General features: G+C 47.1%; 2 protein-coding genes and 2 long non-coding RNA genes across 5 annotated transcripts; 1 reads left to right on the plus strand and 3 right to left on the minus strand.

Annotated features, from left to right (window-relative positions):
• Positions 1–2567: 2567 nt before the first annotated feature.
• On the minus strand, positions 2568–5129 carry LOC109381371 (uncharacterized). Its single transcript, XR_002123711.1, has 3 exons — positions 4910–5129; positions 4518–4599; positions 2568–2609 (listed from the first exon to the last, which is right to left on the minus strand). It is a non-coding gene; the product is annotated as an uncharacterized LOC109381371 (long non-coding RNA).
• A 4837-nt stretch (positions 5130–9966) lies between these two features.
• On the minus strand, positions 9967–12696 carry HOXA1 (homeobox A1). 2 transcript variants are annotated; one of them, XM_019639861.1, is made up of 3 exons: positions 12242–12696; positions 11947–12041; positions 9967–11484 (listed from the first exon to the last, which is right to left on the minus strand). In XM_019639861.1, the coding sequence occupies exons 1-2, from the start codon at positions 12599–12601 to the stop codon at positions 11982–11984; spliced, it is 420 nt and encodes a 139-aa protein (XP_019495406.1). In that variant the 5' UTR covers positions 12602–12696; the 3' UTR covers positions 9967–11484; positions 11947–11981. The 2 variants fall into 2 exon arrangements, with proteins under 2 accessions (XP_019495406.1, XP_019495404.1); XM_019639859.1 differs by having other exon boundaries at positions 11947–12691.
• A 131-nt stretch (positions 12697–12827) lies between these two features.
• Positions 12828–16557, plus strand: LOC109381317 (uncharacterized). Its single transcript, XR_002123696.1, has 2 exons — positions 12828–13062; positions 16422–16557. It is a non-coding gene; the product is annotated as an uncharacterized LOC109381317 (long non-coding RNA).
• Positions 16558–16986: 429 nt separating this feature from the next.
• Positions 16987–19892, minus strand: HOXA2 (homeobox A2). Its single transcript, XM_019639858.1, has 2 exons — positions 18749–19892; positions 16987–18103 (listed from the first exon to the last, which is right to left on the minus strand). Exons 1-2 carry the CDS (start codon positions 19128–19130, stop codon positions 17364–17366), a joined length of 1122 nt encoding a protein of 373 aa, XP_019495403.1. The 5' UTR covers positions 19131–19892; the 3' UTR covers positions 16987–17363.
• Positions 19893–20613: the final 721 nt, after the last annotated feature.

Raw genomic sequence — 20613 nt, forward strand, 5'->3', positions numbered from 1 at the left:
TAAAAGCATAAGGACAAAGACTGCACTATAGGAAACAACTATATTTGGGGGAATGTAATGGTAGGTGAGTTTTTTCCTTTCTATAATAATTTTACTTTTTATAATATTTTACAACCATTCTATCTTTTCACTACACCATGACTAGTTAAAGAAAGTCATTGTTATTCCAAAAGCCTCAATTCTGTCAGCAATAAAACCCTAGATAGAAAAATAAACCATTTTCGGGGCCGGCCGAGTGGCGCGATGGTTAAGAACTGGCTTGGGACGCCAGAGGGCCCCGGTTCGGATCCCACATATGAGGGCCAGTGACACTGCCCTCCACAGCTAAGATGCTGAACAACAGCTCAACCTGGAGCTGGGCTGCCATGAGTCGCCGGCGATGGCGTAGGCTGCAGCCCCTGTGGTTGCCATGGGCTACCGTGTGTAGCCAGCAGCCAGCGTGAGCGGCCAGCAGCCGCAGTGAGCCGCCGTCCAGAAGCCGGCGACTGATGTGCCTCGCCCGGGAAGAGCGCAATGATGGTGCCAACTTGGGCCAGTGAAGCAACGTCCTCCACAACTAGACTGAAGAACAAAATGACAGCAACTTGTCTGTTCCCCTTCCCCTAATTCCCCAGCACTGTTCCCATCCCCCAATTGCCCAATAAAAATCTTTAAAAAAAAAAAAAAAAAAGAAAAAGAAACCATTTTCTATGCACATGTATAGTTATATATTCTCAGGTTTTTTATTTTTTAAAAACTAAGATAAGTCATAGTGTACATATATAACATATTTATAGCAACCTAACATCAGGCTCCTAAAATATAATCACTTTCAATGGGAAATTAAACTTAAAGTTAGTCTTAATTACACTCACATTCTTAAGATAAGAGGCTTCAACATGTAAGGAATAGATGCATAGGCTGCAAAGTCCAACTTTATTACTCACTCACTATGTGATGGTGAGGAACTTACAGAAAATACTTAAGCTTCAGTTTCTCCATCTGTGAAAGGGGATAATAAAACCCACCTCATAAAGCTGCTAATCTTATGTGTGCATAAGGCTGTGGCCTTACAGAGATAATTATACCAAGATAACGCATATAAAACTCTTAACTCAGCATCTGTTACAAAGAAAGCCTTCAGTCAAAGTTAACATAAAAAAATAAGTTGTCACTTTTTTAATGCATCCCCCCCCCAACCTCCCTCCATCTGGCGACCATCAATTTGTTCTCTTTGTCCATGAGTTTGTTTCTGTTTTGTTTGTTCATTTATTTTGTTTATTTTGCTCAATTCTAAGTGAAATCATGTGGTATTTGAAAGGGATTAAGAAGTACAAATTGGGCCGGCCAAGTGGCACGTTGGTTAAGAGTTGGCTTTGGAACCAACTATGAGCAGCAGGACCCCAGTTCAGATCCCACATGAGGGCCAGTGACACTGCACCCTCTACAGCTAAGATGGTGAACAACAGCTCGACCTGGAGCTGGGCTGCTGTAAGTAGACAGTGATGGCATAGGCTGCAGTGGGACTGGCCGGCAGCAGGTGTGAGCTTTCGTGAGCTGTTGGGAGCCACCGTGAGCACTGTCCAATGGCCGCTGAACGACTGCCTCACCAGGGAAGAGCACAATGATAATACCAACATGGGCCAGTGAAGCGACGTCCTCCACAACTAGACTGAAGAACCAAAGGACAGCAACTTGTCTGTTCCCCTTTCCCAATTCCCCAACGCTGTTCCCCTCCCCCAATTCCCCAATAAAATCTTTTAAAAAAAAAAAGAAGTACAAATTGCCAGTTATAAAAACAGTCACAGGGATGTAAAGTACAACACAGGGAATTTAGTCAGTAATATTACAATAACTGTGTATGGTGTCAGATGGGTACTAGACTTATCGGGGTGATCACTTCATAAGGTATATAAATGTCTAATGACTATGTTGTACACCTGAAAAGAATATAATATTGTATGTCAACTGTAATTGAAAAAATACACTTTAGAAAATGAGTTGTCACAACTTGCTAAAGTCTAAATATCTCTCATAGAAGGAATATTTTTTATTTAAGGTAATGAATTGCAAGTCCTGTGGTCCAAAGGAAGCACATCAATGAAGCCAGAAGGTTCCCTCTGCTTCCATTGTGCCTGAATCAAGCAGCAACCAGGAAGCTAACATGCCATCTGAGTGGCTGGGGCAGGGCAATTAAGAAGCTTGGCTTCCTTCTTGGTTTATTCTGTCTCACCTGTCAAAACATACAAAGAATTTTTGAAAAGGAAGAAATAAAATGGATTAGCCAGTTTCTCTTTACTGGTAGGATAGAAGGGATCTGAGCGCTTGCTCTGTCTGTAGGATTCATAGAGGTAAGCAGGTAGGAAGAAACCCTCTGGCCATATAACTCATTATTCAAACCTGCTTACTCATAATAACTTTTAGATCTTCAGTAGTTCATTATTATTGTAATTAATTACTATAATTACTATACTTAATAAAGTAATTATTAATGTTATTAATATCTAGCCCAAGATTAATTTTTGGCTGCCATTTTTAATATCCACTTACATTTATATTAAAGATATAAACAAATATTTTTTTCTTCCCACTATTGCTGCTAGCACCTTTCTGGGCCTCAGTTTCTTCACCTGTAAAATAAAAAAAGCCAGATTAGATGACTTCTAATGTCTCTTCTTGTCTTACTTTCTGTCATTCCGTAACTAAATAATATTGGTAATATTGTTATGTTTGTAATTATGCCAAGCCCTTGTTTACCTATAAAAGTTAGAGAAGTAGGAGAAAGCAAAGTATGTTCTCCTACATACAACTCTTAATCTGACTTTGTGCAAATTGAGTTCTGAGACTAACTGGCTCTTTTTAGGCCTCATAATGCATCCCTTCAAATTCTTGTTGAACCTGGTTCTTCTGGTTCTTCTTATTCAAGAGCAGCTAAGTGGTAAACTATGAGGACTAGCCCTTTTGTGTGAACAGGAATTATTCTCATCTTTTTTTCTTCAAATGTAAATTGTGACTGGAATTGCAGTACACAAAATAACCAAATGAAAACTGGTGGGGTTGGGGGGTGTGAAATATCATGCATTCAAATGTTTCCGGCCATATGGATGCTGGCTTTCATAGAGATAAAACATCTGCATTTTATATTGAATATTTCCATTTTTGTCCACATGTTGGGCATGCCACAGATATAACTTGTGAATATAAAGGATATCTTTCTTCTGTCTGCAAAGAGTTCCCTTAATTAATTAGTGTCAGATATGGAAAAAGTCTTTTATTGTTAAAGTAGTCCTTTTATTGACTTTATTGTTAATTTTGACCTCTCTTTAGCTTTGTTTTCACTCAAATATTTGTCACTTGCTTATTTTCCCAAGAATGTGTAGCCACAGTTTGCACATAAGTCTGATATTAAACCGTCCGTTTCTCCAGCTCTCTAATTCTTGACCAGTAAGCAATTACCCACTTATAGTACCTGTACCAACAATGACTGATAGCTTGATAACTCTTTGTAGAGGATTTGTACAGTTAGCCTTGAGGAGAAGCACTACAACAAAGTGGGTAAGAGTTTGGCCTCTGGGTTTAGTGGACAAGTTATTTAACATCTTGTACCCCTCCATTTCCTTATCTGTAAAACCAAGATAATAAAAATGCCTCATTCTTGGGGCTGAGTAAGGATTAAATGAGTTAATGTATGTAAAGTATTTGACAGTATTTGACATCACTTGGCTCAGAGCAATCCTGAATAAATACCAGATTTTCAGGATACTGAAAAACCACATAAAAATTTAGTCAACATAAAACCACATAAATTTTACAAGTCAACAAGAATAGTCCCCTTAGTTTATAGTTTAAGAATCTGAAAGCATAGAAAGGTTAAGTATCCTACAGGGATGATCTCATGTTACTGCAGTCAAGGGCCCTGCCCTCAAGAAGCTTGAGATCCTGTCCCGGGAGTCAAGACTCACACACACGGACAGTCTAGTTCACGATCCCAGTTAGGTGTCGTATAACAAAGCTTCCTGTGTAAACGGTGGAGTCCTGAGAAGATGCTCAGCTGAAAGGGTGGGAAGCGTACAGAAAACTTTCCAGAGAGAAGTGAGACTTGAGGCGAGGCAGGGTTTGACTCTACAACTGCGTGTGAGGACATCTGAGAAGGATGTTTCAATGGCTAGAGGGCACTAGCCTCTCTACGAACATCCAATGTTTAGAAACTTCTACTCAGCACACCTGCACGTTTAGAAACGTCTACTCATCACACCTGGACATTTAGAAACTTCTACTCAGCACACCTGCACCCCCCACCTCTACCTTTCAAAATATCTAAGTTGAACTAGAAGGGAAATGAATGTTACTCAATTCAATGTATTTTGAAAATATCTAGGAAGGAGGGACCAGGCAGGAAGTAAAATATCCCTCCCCCTTTCAAATCTTAAGAAGATGAACTAGGGGGCTCGGCATCCGACCTGCGTTTCTTCTCCCCGGGAGGAAAAGTTCTGTCCTCTCTGCTAGGTGGGCGGGATGGGAGCCCTCGAGGCCCTCACCTGGAGGAGCCAGGCGGCCCCCTACGGCCCCACCTCTCGGCTCCAGCGTTTCCTTCCCGGATCACCTGGAAGCGGGGCGATGCTGGCGGGAAAAGAAGGGGGAACCGTGAGGCCTAGTGGTCCCTTGAGACAAAGCGGAGCCTTTCGCAGCCTCAGCGGATGTGCCCCGACTCAGGCCCCAGTCACTTTCAACCCACCCCCCGGGCTCCCGCTGGGAACCGCGCAGGCCGCCGGCCGCCCGGGACCGCGAAGCCCGCACCCCGGGCAGGGCCGGGACGCAGCTCCCTCCGTGCTCCGCGTGGGTCCGGGGCCGTGAGAAAGGGAGAGGCGGCGTTTGCAGAGCAATTCGGAGAGAGAAGGTGGGGAAGCCAAGGCGGGAAAGTCGTCTTAACCTTGGCGTCGGGGCTCCCCTCCATCCACCCTGCGGGGCCGCGAAGACCGAAGCGTCCTCCCGAGACGGTTGCACCCGCCCGGCCGCCCCGGGGCCGGTGCTGATCGCCGCTCCCGACGCCACGCCGGCGGCGCCCGAGTTCGCGCGGCCGCAGCTTCCCGGGCTCCGGCGGCTGCCCTGCACGTCCTGAAGGAAGGACCCCATTTGTTCTTCGGGATGGAGAATTTCCCGGAACTGTATTGCTGATATTAGGTGGGGGGGCGGGGGGGGCGCTACCATTTTAAATCATTGCTTTCTGCATTCTCGTTATGGTACTGAGAAGATTTTTCTTTTAAAAGGAAGCAGGTCATCATTTGTAAACTGTCCAGCGCGGTTAAAAAAGTATCCCAGTTTAAAGAGAAAGAAAACTCATTCCATAATAATTTCCTTTATTTTCTGTTGCAAGCAGTTGCGTATTTTTCCCCCCCTAAAGTAACAACCCAAGCCTAAAATGAAAACGCAAAACAATCTGGTTTCTACAGATTAGCCTTGTGACTAGACGTTTTACAAACATATTTTTAATAATAAAAAAATGTAATGGGCTGTTTAAAAAAATGGAGACATATTTTTGTTGTGTCTGAAAATGTTGAAAAAGAGACATTGGTCTTTTCGCTTATTTCCAATAAATCCAAAATGCAATCTTTCCAAAATCTTTTGCAGGATGCAATTGGGGCTTGAGATTGGTTTTAAAAAATAATAATAAAGTTCATAGGCTAGCGTCTGCGGAGCAGTTGCTTAATTGATATTTGGTTTGCAGTTCTGCAATCAAAGGTCAGTGATATTTGATGACTGGTGTTATTAAAAATAAGGCTCTAAAACTCTAGGGATTCCAGTTCAGCTTTTCAAACAATGACAGCCATAAATGGCCCTTTGGGCAGCAGATTCTGCTGAGATTGATTGAAGGAATGTGTGGAAAGTCGTGTTGTGAGAAAACTTTAATTGTGTGGGCTGGCACTTGTGTGTGTGTGTGTGTGTGTGTGTGTGTGTGTGTGTGTGTGTGTGTGTGTGTGGTACATGAGCAGGTCATAGATAAAATTAAGAAGTGTGGACCAGAACAATACAGGAGGCTATGCTGTGCCACAAACCAAACAGAAACAAACAAAAATGATTCAGGGTGAAGACAAAGACACCTCCTGGAATATGTCTTGCATCTCTAAGCCCTTCCTTGCTGATACCTCTTGACCATTTAATGGAAGTTGAACCTGGGTGCAGGCCTCTCCTCTTTCATTTATTCTTCCCTAGTCTAGGTTTAAAAACAACAAAAATATGTGTTGAATTTTACCTACTCTCTCTCGCTTTGTTTTCATATTTTAAGAGCATATGTCTTTAACAGCAAGTAGACCAACATTTTATTGTCCAAGCAAGATGGCAGAAAGGTTCAACTAGGAGGTTGTCTCAAAGGTTCATTAATCCTGATGGCCTCAAAATCAAGGACTTGACTCTGGGTGGCTAGTAAACCAGAAGTGGAAAGACATAAACAATATCCAGCCTGAAACAAATCATGTAGAATAAATGAGAAGGAGCAAAATCAAATCTGCAATTTAGAATTAAGAAGTGCACTAGTCAGGTTCTAAGCCAGCCTGATTTTTATTACGGAAGTATAAGTCCTATGGGCTCAAAGTGAAATCAATCCACGCTGGTTGCCTTGTCTTTCTGATTCATTAACATGAAAGGTTGGCTAATGGGTCCCTTTCAATTCCGGACATTTAGGCACAAGTAGTCCTCAGGCAGGACTTTTGTGTCCTCTCAGGATTCAGACAAAAAGTAGTCTTATCTGCAGCAGAGAGTCACCGAAGTTAGCCATCTAGGAGTAGCTTATCTGATAGGGACATGTTAACTTGTGTCCTTGTGTGTATTGAAAAAGCCATAGTATTTCTAAGAGTTAGAGACGTATCTTACAGTCCCATCCAACAAAAAAGAAAGATGCTGTCCATGCACCAATTTCAAAATTGTAAAACAGAAGGTTTGCCCGTCATTCAAAATAGTAAATTAAAGACTCAGGCTCCTAGAGTTTCTACTGCAAGAACGATTATTCTCCAGGAAGAAACACAAACAGCAGTGATCGGGTTTTTTTTTTCTTGTTTTTTTTTCCACAGACGTGCCCAGCCATCAGAAAAGCTTAATAAATCCCTATTTAGTATGCATTTATGCAGTGATTACATGAACTTTGACCTCTGAAGAGCTGTAGCAATTAGCTTCAGTGTCCAGTGTCTTCTCCCACCATTCCCCACTGGCTTCCTTGGGTCTTTTTCATCTCAGTAATTCGTGTACTAGGACGGCGTAAAATTTTAAAGTTGACTTTCCACCTGAGGTATCTGCTTCTGCACAAGTCAATTCCCCCTTCTCACTCCCCACGCCGCAACTCCTGTCTAAACAGTCATTTCAAATGGATATTGGGGCTCTGATTGTCGATATTACTCAAACGCAAATGGATTTCAATTCAATCTTGCCCTGTACTTTTGCAAAGAAGATAAACTCTAATGGCCCAAAAAGCTTCATTTCATAGCTCGTGGCATCTAAAATAAATCGGATCTTTTCTGTCAGGCTAATTTAACGTTTTTTAAATATTCAATGTCATTTATTTTAAGTCGAATGAAACCTAGAGGATTGGTAAAAAAGCTGGAGGAGGAGGCAAGAGAAGGAAAACTGGAAGCTCCTCTTCCCCCCTCCCAAAACAAGAGCCAGGAAGGGGGATGAAAGTTTTTTAACTTTCTAGTAAACACTGTTTAGCAAAAGAATAATAGGAAAGTTGCCCCTTTCCCAAAGAGGGATGGAACTAGAATTGTTGCCTGTAGCGGAGAGCTCAGATAAACCGCTGGGACTCATTCTAAAGTGACCCATCACTGCATTCATCTCTTCTTGAACTTTCTGTGAACCTGAGATTAAACAGGGGTGAGCAGCTAAGCAGTTTGTTGTTAGCAGCCTTTTCAACAACCCTTTCAGACTGAGTAAATATTGATCGGTTTGAATCTGATTGCTTCAGAGGAAAACACCACGGGCATCTGAAGAGCCTCCAAAAGCAAACTTTCAAAGGTGAAGCGGAGAGCAGACTTCAGAGCTACAGCAAGATCTTAACTCAGCCTGGTTTAGGGATACCCTGAATTTTGGGAGTACTTTGCATGAATGTGAGGGAAGTGAGGAAAAGGCATTGGAAAACTAGAATTTTATATTGCATTTATCCCAACTTCCTAATTGAGACTGTTGTCTTTTTCTTAATGTATCAATAAAATGTTATTTTCTGTTTCTCGGTTGCTATCATTGTTCAGGGAGCTAACTGCACTCCTCAGAGACCAAAATAGAAAAAAAGAGACCTTGAAATTAGGATGTGTTAAGCGCCTTTGATTTAATCGATTGGGACAACTAAAAGATACAAATGTTTTTCTTGTTGAAAGGTATATTAATGTTTCCTAAATGCATTGCTTATTAACTGATTTATTCCATGACCTAAAGAAGGCTTGAGATGTTTACCCATAATTTATCGTTTTCTCTCTCAGCTACATTTAAACCACCACCTTGAAGACTGAAATCTCCGGGATTCCAGCAGGTCAGGCCCCGCTTTTAGATATTGAAATCTCGGCAGTGGCATGCAAATTACACTTTAGCACATTAAAGTATTTGGAAACCAGCCATCTGTTTTGCTGTGTGGCCTTACACTAATAAACAAAAGATACTGTATAAGGCCAGGCGAGGGGAAATGAAAGAAAGAGCTGACCGACTTTGAAGTTCTTCTCCATCCACTTGAGTCTTTTAGAGGCAACCCCCAACCCAGGAGCCGAGGGGAGGGCACTGGTTGCCCTTGATATGGCCGCAGCAACTGTGCCTGCAAAGTCCAGGCTTGTCCCCTTTGACAGGGAAGTACAGGAAATCTCATGGGTGCTCTAGGGGGGCCTGCAAATTTTGAGTTTTTATAGGATTTCCTCCTCCCACCTAGCCCATCCTTTGTAAAACACCCTTTGGAGAGGAAGGAAGTCATATGTCTGTATTTGTTGTGATGCTGTAAAATTTTTGCTCTACCCTTGGGGCTAAAATTAAAGCCTCTAAAAATGTGCGAAAGTGAAGGAAAAGTGTTAAGGAATCCAGGAGAGCCACTTGGAACTCTTTGATTTGCTGGCATTCTCTGTTTGAGAACAGACACATGCCTTGGTCATAAGCGACTTGAATACTGAAATGGATTTTAGCATGACTTCCACAGATTCACCTGGAAAAACCTGTTGAGCCCAAAGAAGAAAAGAAAAACTTTTTTTTTTCAGGCATATGTGGCATGGAATTAGAACTGAGGACCCATTACAGCCACGATGGCTATGAAATCAAAGCTGGATCTGCTGGGAATGAGATGTGTAATCTAAAAGTGGGGAGGGGAGGCATGTAGAGGGTGCAGGGAAGGGATAGATATGGACAGGAGGAATGGGAGGAAGTATACAAGGGTTTACTGGAAAGTGACCACACTCAATTTAAAGGGTAGAATATATTGAAACACTGATAATCTAAAAAGAAGGAAGAAGCATGGGGGGGAGGGAGTGCATCTTCAAACAGCTTTATACTGGAGCTAATTAAATGTGCATGTCTTAGCTTTTGATTCACTGATGTGAGGAAAGACTGATTGAAGAGTTTTGGCTTTTGAAGGGGGTTCTGTTTATATATACGTCAACATTCAGTTGGAGGTGAAAAGGTTAGCACTTGACCCAGGAAGTACCCATGTTTGTTTCAAAAATAGATCTGCTTCATAAATTTCTTCACCATTTTTTCCATTATGAACTTTGATTATAATAAAGGAGCTGTTGTTATTTGAAAGAAAATCAGCTTCTTGTTGACATTGGTCAGGTGCAATTACCCTCATGGGGAAGCTTCAGCTACATATTAGAAAGCATTTACTTTTTTTTTTTTCAAGGAAAGTCTCACCTCCTTGAAAATGCACACCACCTGTCTCCCCTTTTCCACATGAAATGAGCCAACTTTGTAGGAACCAACAAATAGTAGCCAAGCCAAACACATGGATGCTTAAGCATATCTGAAACTTGAATATATTTATTACAGACATCTTAAGACCCGTAAACTCTACTCTGGATCACAACACTCCAGGATCTCAGAGCTGTTCATGATTGTACAGGAAATGGGGAATATCATAATAGGCTCACAAAGGATAACTGATAGAACTCAGTGTAGTACTCCAGGGACATCAAAACATTGTGCGACATGCAAAAGACTATCCACGAATCACACAAAATATACATTCATTGTGCCATCCATCACATTAACAATTGAGCTGAAAATACACTATATCCAGCTAAGACAACTGTGGAAGGAAGAAGCTCCTTTGAATAATACCTTTAGGTTCCGAATAATCCAGCACAGAGTTTAAATAGTGTGGCCAGATAAACAAGAAAGGGGTGGGGATGAGGAGAGACATAAGCACAGGAAGCAAGGTTTCTGAACCTTGTGTTCTGCAGGCTTTCTTAACTCACTAACAGAACAATTGAGGCTACCCTCTGAGGCATCTGATTGAGTTGAAATGAGGGCTTTTATTCTTTAACCTACAATCACATATAAAATTGTACCAGCTTTGAGAGTTTGCCCACCCTGTTTTAGTCACTTACTCTAAACATCTCTAAAAAATCTGTATAAAGATAAATCTCTCAGGACAAAGTATTTACAACCAGCAAACTCACACACATGAAAGTGAATTAAATTAAAAAAATGAATTGTGTAAACACGTTCATAGTGCATCTCTTCTTCATGAGCTCTTGGACTCTCTCCTCTCTATCATTCTCTGAGGTCAAAGTAGGAGAGAACTGTAAATATACAAATAGATAAAATATGAGAGGCCTCCCTCTGACATGTTTCTGCTGGCAAAGGAGACTATTTTCCAAAGGGCATCTGAAAGGAACAGTAGGTTCTGTGGAAATTTCCAAAAAGTAGGGAGGGGTGTTAGGAGCCATCAGAAAATTAATGCTGGCACCCAATCTGCACTAAGGAGTTAACACCCTCCACCTCATCCCATCCCCCAGATCAAGCCTCTAGTGCAGAATTCTCTGGAAACACATTATCCTGCCCAGGAGCTCCCCAGATAGGATCAGAAAGAGAGAGACTGCAAATGGAAAGGAAGATAAGCTAAGAATGTGCTTTGGTAAGAAGTCCCAGCCCAGGAGTGGCCTGGGCTGCGGGGTCTGGGGCTGGGCTGGCCTCAGTGGGAGGTAGTCAAAGTGTCTGAGGTAGAAGACCCTGGGGAAGGAACGCAGGGCGAGGAGCTGGACTTCTCTGAGGATTCCTCGGCCTTCTCCTCGCTTCCCGGCGGGGTGGTGGGAGAGATGGGCAAGAGGCCCTCCTTCTCTCGTTTCTTCTGCTTCATTCGGCGATTCTGGAACCAAATCTTCACCTGGGTTTCATTGAGCTGCAGGGAAGCGGCAATCTCCACCCTGCGGGCGCGCGTCAGGTACTTGTTGAAGTGGAACTCTTTCTCCAGCTCCGTGAGCTGCTTGGTGGTGAAGTTGGTGCGCACCGCATTGGGTTGACCCACGTAGCCATACTCTCCAACTTTCCCTGGGGACAGGGTGGGAAGCGATGAGAGAAAAAGGTACAATTGTTACAATCAATATGAGATCCCCTACAGCTTCAGAATAACATTCAGGTAAAAGGGAGATCAAGAATTTCACAACACACACCAGTCTGGTGAGGGTGAGTGATGAGGTGTAAAGTGTTAATCTGAAGTCAACCATTAGCGTGGTCAGACCGCTGATTAATGGAGCCTATAGATATTAACAGAATTCCCCCGCACACACACCTCCCCACTTCCTACTTCCAGAACCTCTAACACTCAGCCCCTCTGAAAACACAACAGTCCCAGACGCTCCTTTGCCCCAAAACACCAGCGCAATCTCCCCACGCCCTATACCACCGGTGATTAGCAAGAGTTTAAAAAAAATCATTAATTTTCCTTGGAAACTAAACATACAAACTCCTTCCACAATCATCAAGGGACATCCACGAAATGGCAAGACTGACCTGTTTTGGGAGGGTTTCTTTTGACTTTCATCCAGTCAAAGGTCTGCGCTGGAGAAGACGTCTCTGATGCAGGGGAGCGACAGGCTTCTTGGTGGCTGGCGTGGAGAGGGGACAAGGAGTTATTATACGTGGCCAGGGCCAGGCTCTGGTGCTCTTGTCCATATGAGTGGTGAATGTACTGAGGCGAGCCCACCGCGCCCCCGGCATAACCCTGGTGGTGGTGATGCTGGACCATGGGAGATGAGAGATTTCCAGAGTAAACAGCGGGAGCGCACGAGGGGTACCCACCACTTACTTCTGCTTCCTGATTTAAGGTGTAAGGGCTGTAAGGCGCACCGAAGTTCTGCGCGCCATAGCTTGGACCACAACTCGAGTGGGAGTACGACACCCCTAGGTTCCCGGGAGTCTGGTAGGTGGCCGTCTGAGGGTGATGATGGTGGTGGTGGTGGTGGTGGTGGTGGTGGGGCGGGCTGATCTGCACCCCCCTGCCCACTAGGAAGCGGTCGTCGCCGCCACAGCTGTTGGCACTGACCGCGCACGACTGGAAAGTTGTAATTCCATGGTCGGAGGGGTAGGCTCGCGCTGAGCAGGTCCCCGAGTCGCCACCGTTGAGGATGGGGTATTCCAGGAAGGAGCTCATTTTTGCATTGTCCATCTGTCACTGAGTGACCGGGTCCTGCGAAGCCCTGGGTGACTGTGCCAACTTTCTCACTTCCTCCATGGGGCCGGAGAAGAAAAATGATATGATTGTACAGTGCGCAAGAGGGGGGGCGGGAGGGCGGAGGGCGCTACGGCTGGGGCACGTGACTATGTCAGCCAATGGCGGAGCCTCCTGCGAAAGTTTGCTGGCTCCCGCAGTGATGGATCACCGTTTCAGTGGCATTTAAATCCCCGGCGCTCCTCAGTCTAGGTGACGCGCAGTCGCCCCCCCAGGCAACGGCAGCAGCTGCGGCGGCTGCAAGGGCAGATTCCGAGCTCTGGGGCGAAGGGGAGCAGAGGCTTGCCTTCCGCGCGCGGACTTCGCTCGCCCCCCCCCCCGGAGGTGGGGGCTGGGAGGCATCCCCCTCTCGTCTCCGCCCCTTCCCCACAGCGCGCAGAAAGATGAACTGGCAAGAGGTGAGAAGGTAAAAGGGCTCCGTGCTCTCTTGGGTCGGGAATCGGTGGGCCGGAGATCGGAGCGCGCCGAGCAGGAAGGGTAGGAACCCAGCCAGCACTGCAGCCCAAGCTCCCCCGGAGCTTTCACGGCACAGTCCCTGCTGCGGTGCCTTGGGGCAGTGAGGAGCGCAGAGCATGGTGGCTTCGGTTAAGGATGGGCCGCCAGCTCTCCAGGCTCGGAATGGAGAGGAAGTGCGCAGAGGGCTGGCTGGGAGGGCGTGGAGGAGACGGGGGCAAGAAAGAAACTTCCCTTCTCCAAGGAGGGTCTCCGACACCCCCAACCTCCCCCCCACCTCCCCCACTGACTATCAGCATGGCTATGAGGAGCTTCCGTAATTCGACGCCCGGGAGCTGGGTGAGCCCTCCGCGCTGAGCTCGCCGGAAAAGGCCCGGGCCGCGGGGCTGTCTGCCCTCCCTCTCTCCTGGCTCTCCGCCCCTTTCTCCTCCCCACTCGGCTTTGCTCTGGGAGCCCTATGGGATCCAGAGCAGCTCGGCCGCTAGATTTTGAGGGTTAGGAGGCGGGGGAGAAAGATGACGCTAGCGGACGTGGCCAGCGTGGGGGCCGGGCCACGCGCTGCAGGCCATCTGCCGGCTCCCCGAGACCCAGGAGCCCGCGCGCTCTGGCTGAGGCCTCAAAGGGCGAAACCACAGCTCCTACAAAGTACGCCGAACTCCCACCCCCACCTCACCCCCCCCCCGCAACGTTTCTCGTTTTCTGGAGGGAGAAGGTTAGGAATTGGTAGAGCTTCCTTTATTCACCCTCCCCCCCCGTTCTACTGCATGTCTGAATTGGGGGTGGGGGATGGCAGGTGGGAGGGGCGGTGGACAGATGGCTGATGGTGGACGGGACATTTTCTTCTTCCCCAACAACACCTCCTGCCCTTTGTAACTGTGTAATTCCGTGTGTTGAACTTTCAGATCTTACCCTAGAGAGAGACACGTGCAAATCTGAGCGTCATTCTAGGCCAGGGGTCCTGTTCTCCATCACCCTCATCCTACCCTGATTCTGACGGGGTCGTTAATTGCTGTTTACTATTAGGTTTCGTGTCAACCCTTGGCTTATAGAGAGAAAAGGCCAAACAGAGGCCGCGAATTGATGCATTCTTAGGTAGAAATGCAGAGATCATCCAGGAAGCTTTGCAGCCAATGCTGTATAGATATTACTCTGATGTTTACCACCTCGGAATTCGACAAATGAAATTTATCTGAGGATTGTTTTGTGGATTTAGGGTCCCCACTCCCCTCCAGCTTTCCCTCCCCAGTTTGCTTGAGGCAGGCACATTTCAAATGTGTTTAGTCAGCCTTTCAGGTTTCTGCGTTCTGTTCTCCACATATAGAAGTCCCCCCCAAAAAAACCCTTCTGAGTTCTGTTCTCCGTATATAGAAGTTCCCCCAAAAAACGTGTCCTCCCAAGAGGGGAAACGCTTGTAGACATTTGACTGTGGGTTCCCTCAGTAGCAAAGAAACATTTTCCCTAAACATTTCCTTTAGGAAAGGTGTTTTTCTGTGACCTTTGACCCATCCCCAATCACGGTTAAGAGGGAGCACAGGCAGGAAAGGTCACTCCTGGTCCAATTTCAGCACCTGGGGAACTTCATCCTGGAGAAGGGAAAAGGCAAGGCGGCCCTCCTGGAGGCAGCTTCTTTGGGAGCGTAAAGGCCTCCTGCGACCGCGAGAGAAGGGGCTACTTATGGGGGTGGAGGCAGGACATGAGGGGATCCGTGCAGGCATTGCGCACGATCTGCAACCCGAGCCGAAGCTCGTCGGTATGTTCTCCCCCCTGCCTCATTCCTGCCCCTTTGTTGGCCTCCACGGCCCCGGGTTTACGCGACCCCCTAGGCCGTAGGGCTCGCGCCGCAAAGCCACCCCTGCCACAACCGCTGTCCCTCCTCTGCTAGTTCTCGGCCTCTGCTCTCCTCTCTTCCTCCCTCCGGGGTTCTTTTCAGGGCCAGCAGGGGTGGGTGTATTTCTTGGGATCGAAAGCTTGCACTGGCACACAGGCAGGCACTTGGGCCGGCGACCCACCCGCCTCAGCGCACTGCTCCCCTCTCCCCGCAGGTCGGGCTCTCGCAGCCGAGCCGGCTCCACCCCGGCTGGCCGCCCTGAGCGCTGCTCTCCCGGCGCTGCTCACAAAGGCAGCCTCCCTGGCCTCGAGCCCGCAGGCTTCCGTAGCTCGGGTCGTTCCCCGCCCCCACGAAATCCTGGGGCTCATTCTGCCCGGTAGGAGACCCTTGGTCCTCTGGACAAGTAGGCCAGCGCCTTACGACTCCAGCTAAAATCCCTTTAAACGCCCGGGGAGAGTGGGTGGAAAGCGAGCTTGGTCACTATTTAAATGATCGCCTGCAAGCGGCTTGCTGGGCTCCAAGCGCCTCTTTCAGGGTTCTTCTACTAGAGAGGGAAGGCGCGAGGAGGAGACAAAACGCCGCTGCCGAGGCCGCGAGCTGTTCCTGGCATACGCGGCTCAGCCAAGCTGTTGTTTTAAAAGAGCAATAAAAATGAATTATGACTAAACGCCTTCTAACTTAATGCTTTCGGACGGGGATCCCCGGCAAATACGTAAGAGGATTTTTATTTGTGCATGTGTTCCTGCAATTGATCTCTTTGATGACATTCTCATTCATAGAAAGCGTTTGATTTATGAGCGTAGGACGAATCGCAAACAGCAGCGGCTCAGCCCTGGCCGCTGCCGGGCAGCCCTGCTCCGCTCCGCGCCCGGGGCAAAAGACCCGCCAGGGTCCTCACACGCCTCCGCCGCTGCCGGGATTTAGGGGGCAAAAGGGTGGGGGAAGGTAGATAGCAAACCCATGGAGAAAGATCACGATTTCATTATAACTTCCAAGCCTTTGCTGTTAAGAGCTGGCTTCTTAAATCAACCCGCCCCCCACACATGTTGCTTACACGCTGCGTTTTCTCACGGTAAGTAGCCATCAGAACAGAACTCAGCAAGGGAAAAATAAAGATGGGGGAAGGACATAAAAAGGGGGGAAAAAACAGAACAACCCAGTAGCATACCCTAAATCAGACTTTATTGATATTTCATTTAAAGTGCTTTATCTCTCTTTCTAGAAACTGGATTAATTTATAACCTAGGGTGCAGAAACACTCCATTTTAAATCTCAACTTGCTAACCTGACTTCAAAGCTTTGATGATCCATTATTTGCCATGTAAACAGATTTAAGAATGAAATATTGATTTTTCTGACCCTGAAAAAAAGAATCCTAGAATGACTAACCCAGAGGATTGGAAAGAACCCTTTCTGAAGTGCATTTTCCGGCTAGTAACCATCATTTTTTTTTGTTTTTCTTTTTCTGTCTTTTAGGTCTGTTTGCCTGGAGCCATCAACAGCTGGGAAACTAATCAACCACACTGAAAATGTTCGGGGATTTGTGGGGGAGGGGTTGGAATGTAGATGTTTGAAACAAATGTGTATAAATAAATGAATTGTTCATAACTTAGTTATTGACCTGGAGACTGGTAGCTTGTTAAAGAAACTCCACGTTCCTTCATCCTGGAGTTGGGGGTTTCTGTAGGCACTTTATTTCTCCACTATCAAAAGGTTGGGCTTGGCCCAACTCGGAGGCGTCCCAATCCTGTTTCTATTACCAATTTAAATCTATGGCTTGAACCTCTACACTGAAAAGAACAAATCCATTCCCTTAAAAAACAAAAACAAAAAAAACTTTTCAAAAGCCCTAACCATTTTCTGGCTTTCTTTTTTTGTTGCTGTCTATTGAAGATTTTGAACATGTCCCCTTAATAAATATATTAAAATTGAAAAAGAAGATGAATTGTGACCAGAATTTTATTGACCAAGTTAGACTAAAAGAAGAAAAAGAAACCGTTAGGAGCCTTGAGAAAGAGGGGTAGAAAAAAAATAAGAAAGCTACTTATAGCAAAGGAGAATTTATTCTACCAAAAATACGCATGACAATGCATCCTAATGTAATACAAAAATAAAAAGAAAGTGAAGATACAATTATATGATCACTTTCTTGCAGGCCTCATATATTGCTTTCAGTAAATCACATAGAGGGTTGTTGGATTAGATTTAAAACAACTAAAACTCCAAAATAATCTGTAAAAGATGCCTCTGAAACTGGGTCAGGGGAATCACTAAACAGAAAATCTTCAACATTTAGAGGAGGGAGAGGGTAGGTCAAGAAGAAAATAAAATAAAAATCAACTCTCGGAATAAAAGAAGGCAAAACCACCTGGTCAAAGGGGTTTTTGTTTTGTAATGCTTTGTTTTGCTTTAATGTTTTTAGTAATTCAGATGCTGCAGGTCGATTGTGGTGAGTGTGTCTGTAAAAAAGTCAAAGCTGTCAGCTGAAATATCTACGGGACTGTCGAGGGAACCTGGCAAACTGGGCGAGACTGCATCTGAAAGCTGCAGGCAGGAATCTGTGGAAAAAACGTTAAAGTCCTGCAAAGAGGGGACCTCGAGGGCCTCGGGACTGTCATTGTTTAGGCCAGAGCCACAGTTCTGGCCCATTGTTGACAAGCAGTTAGGAACAGTGGGTGACTGGTGCTGAAAATGTTTCAGATTTTTCTCATTGCTGGTTAAAGGCGAAACTGGGAAACTTTGGGAGTCGCCATTGTGTCCATTGGGAGCCTGCTGCTGAGAGAGGGCATTTTGCTGAAAAGTGTACGCTTCCCTCTCCAGAAGTGCCCCGGAGACGCTAAGGGCTTGCTCAAAGAGCGACTTCTCTTCCTCGTCCTCCTCCACTTTCTCAGAGTCTTCCAGGCTTTTAAATTTCCCTTCGCTGTTTTGGTTCTCCTTGCACTGGGTCTGCCTCTTGTGCTTCATCCTCCGGTTCTGAAACCACACTTTCACTTGTCTTTCAGTCAAATCCAGCAGCGCTGCAATTTCCACCCTTCGGGGTCTGCAAAGGTATTTGTTGAAATGAAATTCTTTTTCCAGCTCTAAAAGCTGCGTGTTGGTGTAAGCAGTTCTCAGGCGCCGGGAGCCCCCTCCGCTGCCATCGGCGATTTCCAGGGATTCTGCGGAAAGGGAAACCAACAAGAGACACACGCACAGTTGGAGGTGGAGGGGTCCGAGCGGGGTTATTCCACTGGAGAATAAATATAGCAGAAAAGATCAACGGCAACAAAATGGCCGCCCCTGGATGCAGTAGAGCTATTGTGCTGCCTTTCCTGGGAGCCCAGCCCGGGAAGACCCCCATCTCTTCCACCTCCATCCGATTCCTGCCTGGAGCTCCCCCCAACCTCTCCATCCGGGAGCAAACTTTATATTACCCACACCACAATTTATAATTAATGCATCAGCTGCTTAGCTGAGCAAGAGCGATCTATCACTCTTCATTACTGTCAAAAAGCCAAACTCTAGGACAACTAGACAAGAGGAGGTCAGTTCCAACTCAAATAAATCATCCCACATTACACAAGTTAGGGAAAGTTTCCCCCCCTCTTCTTAAAAATATATATGTCTCATTGTGGAGCGCAGGATGCCTTTTCTCTCCATCAAACCCACTTCTGAGCCCACAGGGGAAGGGACGGCAGCCAAGCACCTCTCCCTCTCCGCCTTCTCTCCCAGCCCACGCTCCCCTCCCCCCCGCCCCAACCGCTCTGGGGCAGCCCCGAAGGGAAAGAGGGTCCCGGGACCTGGGGCCAAGTCTTTGGACTGACCTTTGTGGCTGAGGCAGGCAGGGCCGGTGGCGGCGGCGGCGGCCGAGGCGGGCGGCAGCGCGGTTTTCTTGGCCGCCTTCTTCTCCTTCATCCAGGGGTACTCGGGCGGCTGCAGGGTGCCGGCGGGCACCGGACTTCCGCGGCTGCCCGCGGGGCTCGGCTTGGGGCGGCCGCCAGCGCCGTGGCGAGGGTGACTGCCCGGGTTCAGACTGGGAATGGTCTGCTCAAAAGGAGGAGGAATCAGTGTCGAGTGTGAAAGCGTCGAGGTCTTGATTGATGAACTTTGAAATGTATCAGCGACAGGGGGAAAAGATGTCAGGCACTCAGCGAGCGACGGCTGGCTATTGATAAAACCAATCTCTCGCTCAAATTCGTAATTCATGGCCTTCTCCTTGGAGCCCCCTCGGAGAAAAAGTTCCCTCTTCTGGAGGGGCTTTGGGGGGGCGAGGCCCAGGAAAAAGGCGAGTGCGGAGGGAAAAAAAATCTATCATAGAAGATCGCTGCTGGGGTGTTTTTTTTCTAATTCACTGATTACAGCCGTATGGGGACCGCGCTACTATTAAACTATTGAATTCATGGAGACAAGGTTGAAATTGGACCGAATTGGCTGTCACATGATTGCTTCTGCCCAATGACAATTTGGGCTTTAATCAAAAGAAGCCACTGTCTGTTTGATTGATCCAAAAAAGTCGGGAAGGAACGCCTCATTGGGGGCCAGAGAGGCTTTATTTACACTTTTTTCATGGCAAAAATACATATATGTGGGTGTGGGTGGGGATGCCCGGGAGTTGCGTGGGGGCGAGGGTGCTTGCCTGCCTTCCGATCAGCAAGGACCTGGTGTGTGCGCCTGAGAGTGCGTGCGAGTGTGTGAGAGTGTGCGAGTGTGAGCCCTGCTGCTGGTCCCGCCGGCGGCTGCCCTCTGCCTCCCCCGCACACTCCGCGCATTGTTTGGGACTGTCGGGAAGACGCCTCGCACCTCACAAATCATTTAAGCACCTCAGTCTGACGCCTGCAGTCATTAACAAAGTAATCCATTAATCTTCAAAGTTTTGACACCCGAGGGCCCCGCATCCCAGCCACATAAGTTCTGCTAAGGCAGGAGGAAGGAGCAGAGGGAGAGGAGAGATGACACTGGGAGAAGAGAGAGGAGAGAGAGGAGAGAGGGAGAGAGAGGGAGAGAGAGAGAGAGAGAGAGAGAGAGAGAGAGAGAGAGAGAGAACAAGGATTCTCCCCCCCCCAACCACCACCCCCTTTATTTCCTTTTTCCTCCTCCGCCTTTTCCAAAACCAGTTCCTGGATCTTAGACCTGATCTCCTCTGTCTTCCTTCCTCCGTCTTTCCTACTTTTCCTTTTTTTCCCTCTTCTCCCCTCTCCCCCTCCCTCTCTCCTCTGTCCACCTCTCCTTCCCTCCTCCCCAGACCCTCACCCCCTTCCCAAAGCCCAGCTACGAGTCCGCGCCCCCGGCCCCGGCCCCCGGCCCATTGTTAGCCGGCTTTTCCATGGCAGCTATGCGTCTGGCTCCAGAAGGAAGCGGAAAACGGGAGGCGGCTCTCGAAGCTTCCCGACCTTCCTGCGCCATCAACTTTTCAGGAGTGGCTCGAGAGAAATAGATGCATGTGCCAAGCGAGACAACCACCCCAGGTCCATGTGTCCAAATCCCTGTAGCCAGGGCGGCGGCCAGCCAAAGAAATGCCGACCCGAGCGGGCGTGTGCGGCTCCTGGCATTCTGGGTTTCATACCCGTAGGGCTCGGGTGCGGTGAGTATTTCTGATTTCCAGGAAGTCTGTTGGAAGTTAGCAGGAGGGAGAAGGCGCTTGTTTCTCTCTCTCTCTCTCTCTCTCTCTCTCTCTCTCTCTCTCTCTCTC

The sequence above is a fragment of the Hipposideros armiger genome, unplaced genomic scaffold (genome assembly GCF_001890085.2).
Source record: "Hipposideros armiger isolate ML-2016 unplaced genomic scaffold, ASM189008v1 scaffold_47, whole genome shotgun sequence".
Lineage (NCBI taxonomy): Eukaryota > Metazoa > Chordata > Mammalia > Chiroptera > Hipposideridae > Hipposideros > Hipposideros armiger.

Excerpts from the sequence above, each read along its gene's own strand:
- HOXA1 (XM_019639859.1), bottom strand. The coding sequence starts at position 12,601 with ATGGACAATGCAAAAATGAGCTCCTTCCTGGAATACCCCATCCTCAAC. Across the intron at positions 11,485-11,946 it reads AAGAAACCCTCCCAAAACAG|GGAAAGTTGGAGAGTATGGC; the intron begins GTCAGTCTTGCC and ends CCCTGTCCCCAG.
- HOXA2 (XM_019639858.1), bottom strand. The coding sequence starts at position 19,130 with ATGAATTACGAATTTGAGCGAGAGATTGGTTTTATCAATAGCCAGCCG. Across the intron at positions 18,104-18,748 it reads TGCCTGCCTCAGCCACAAAG|AATCCCTGGAAATCGCCGAT; the intron begins GTCAGTCCAAAG and ends CCCTTTCCGCAG.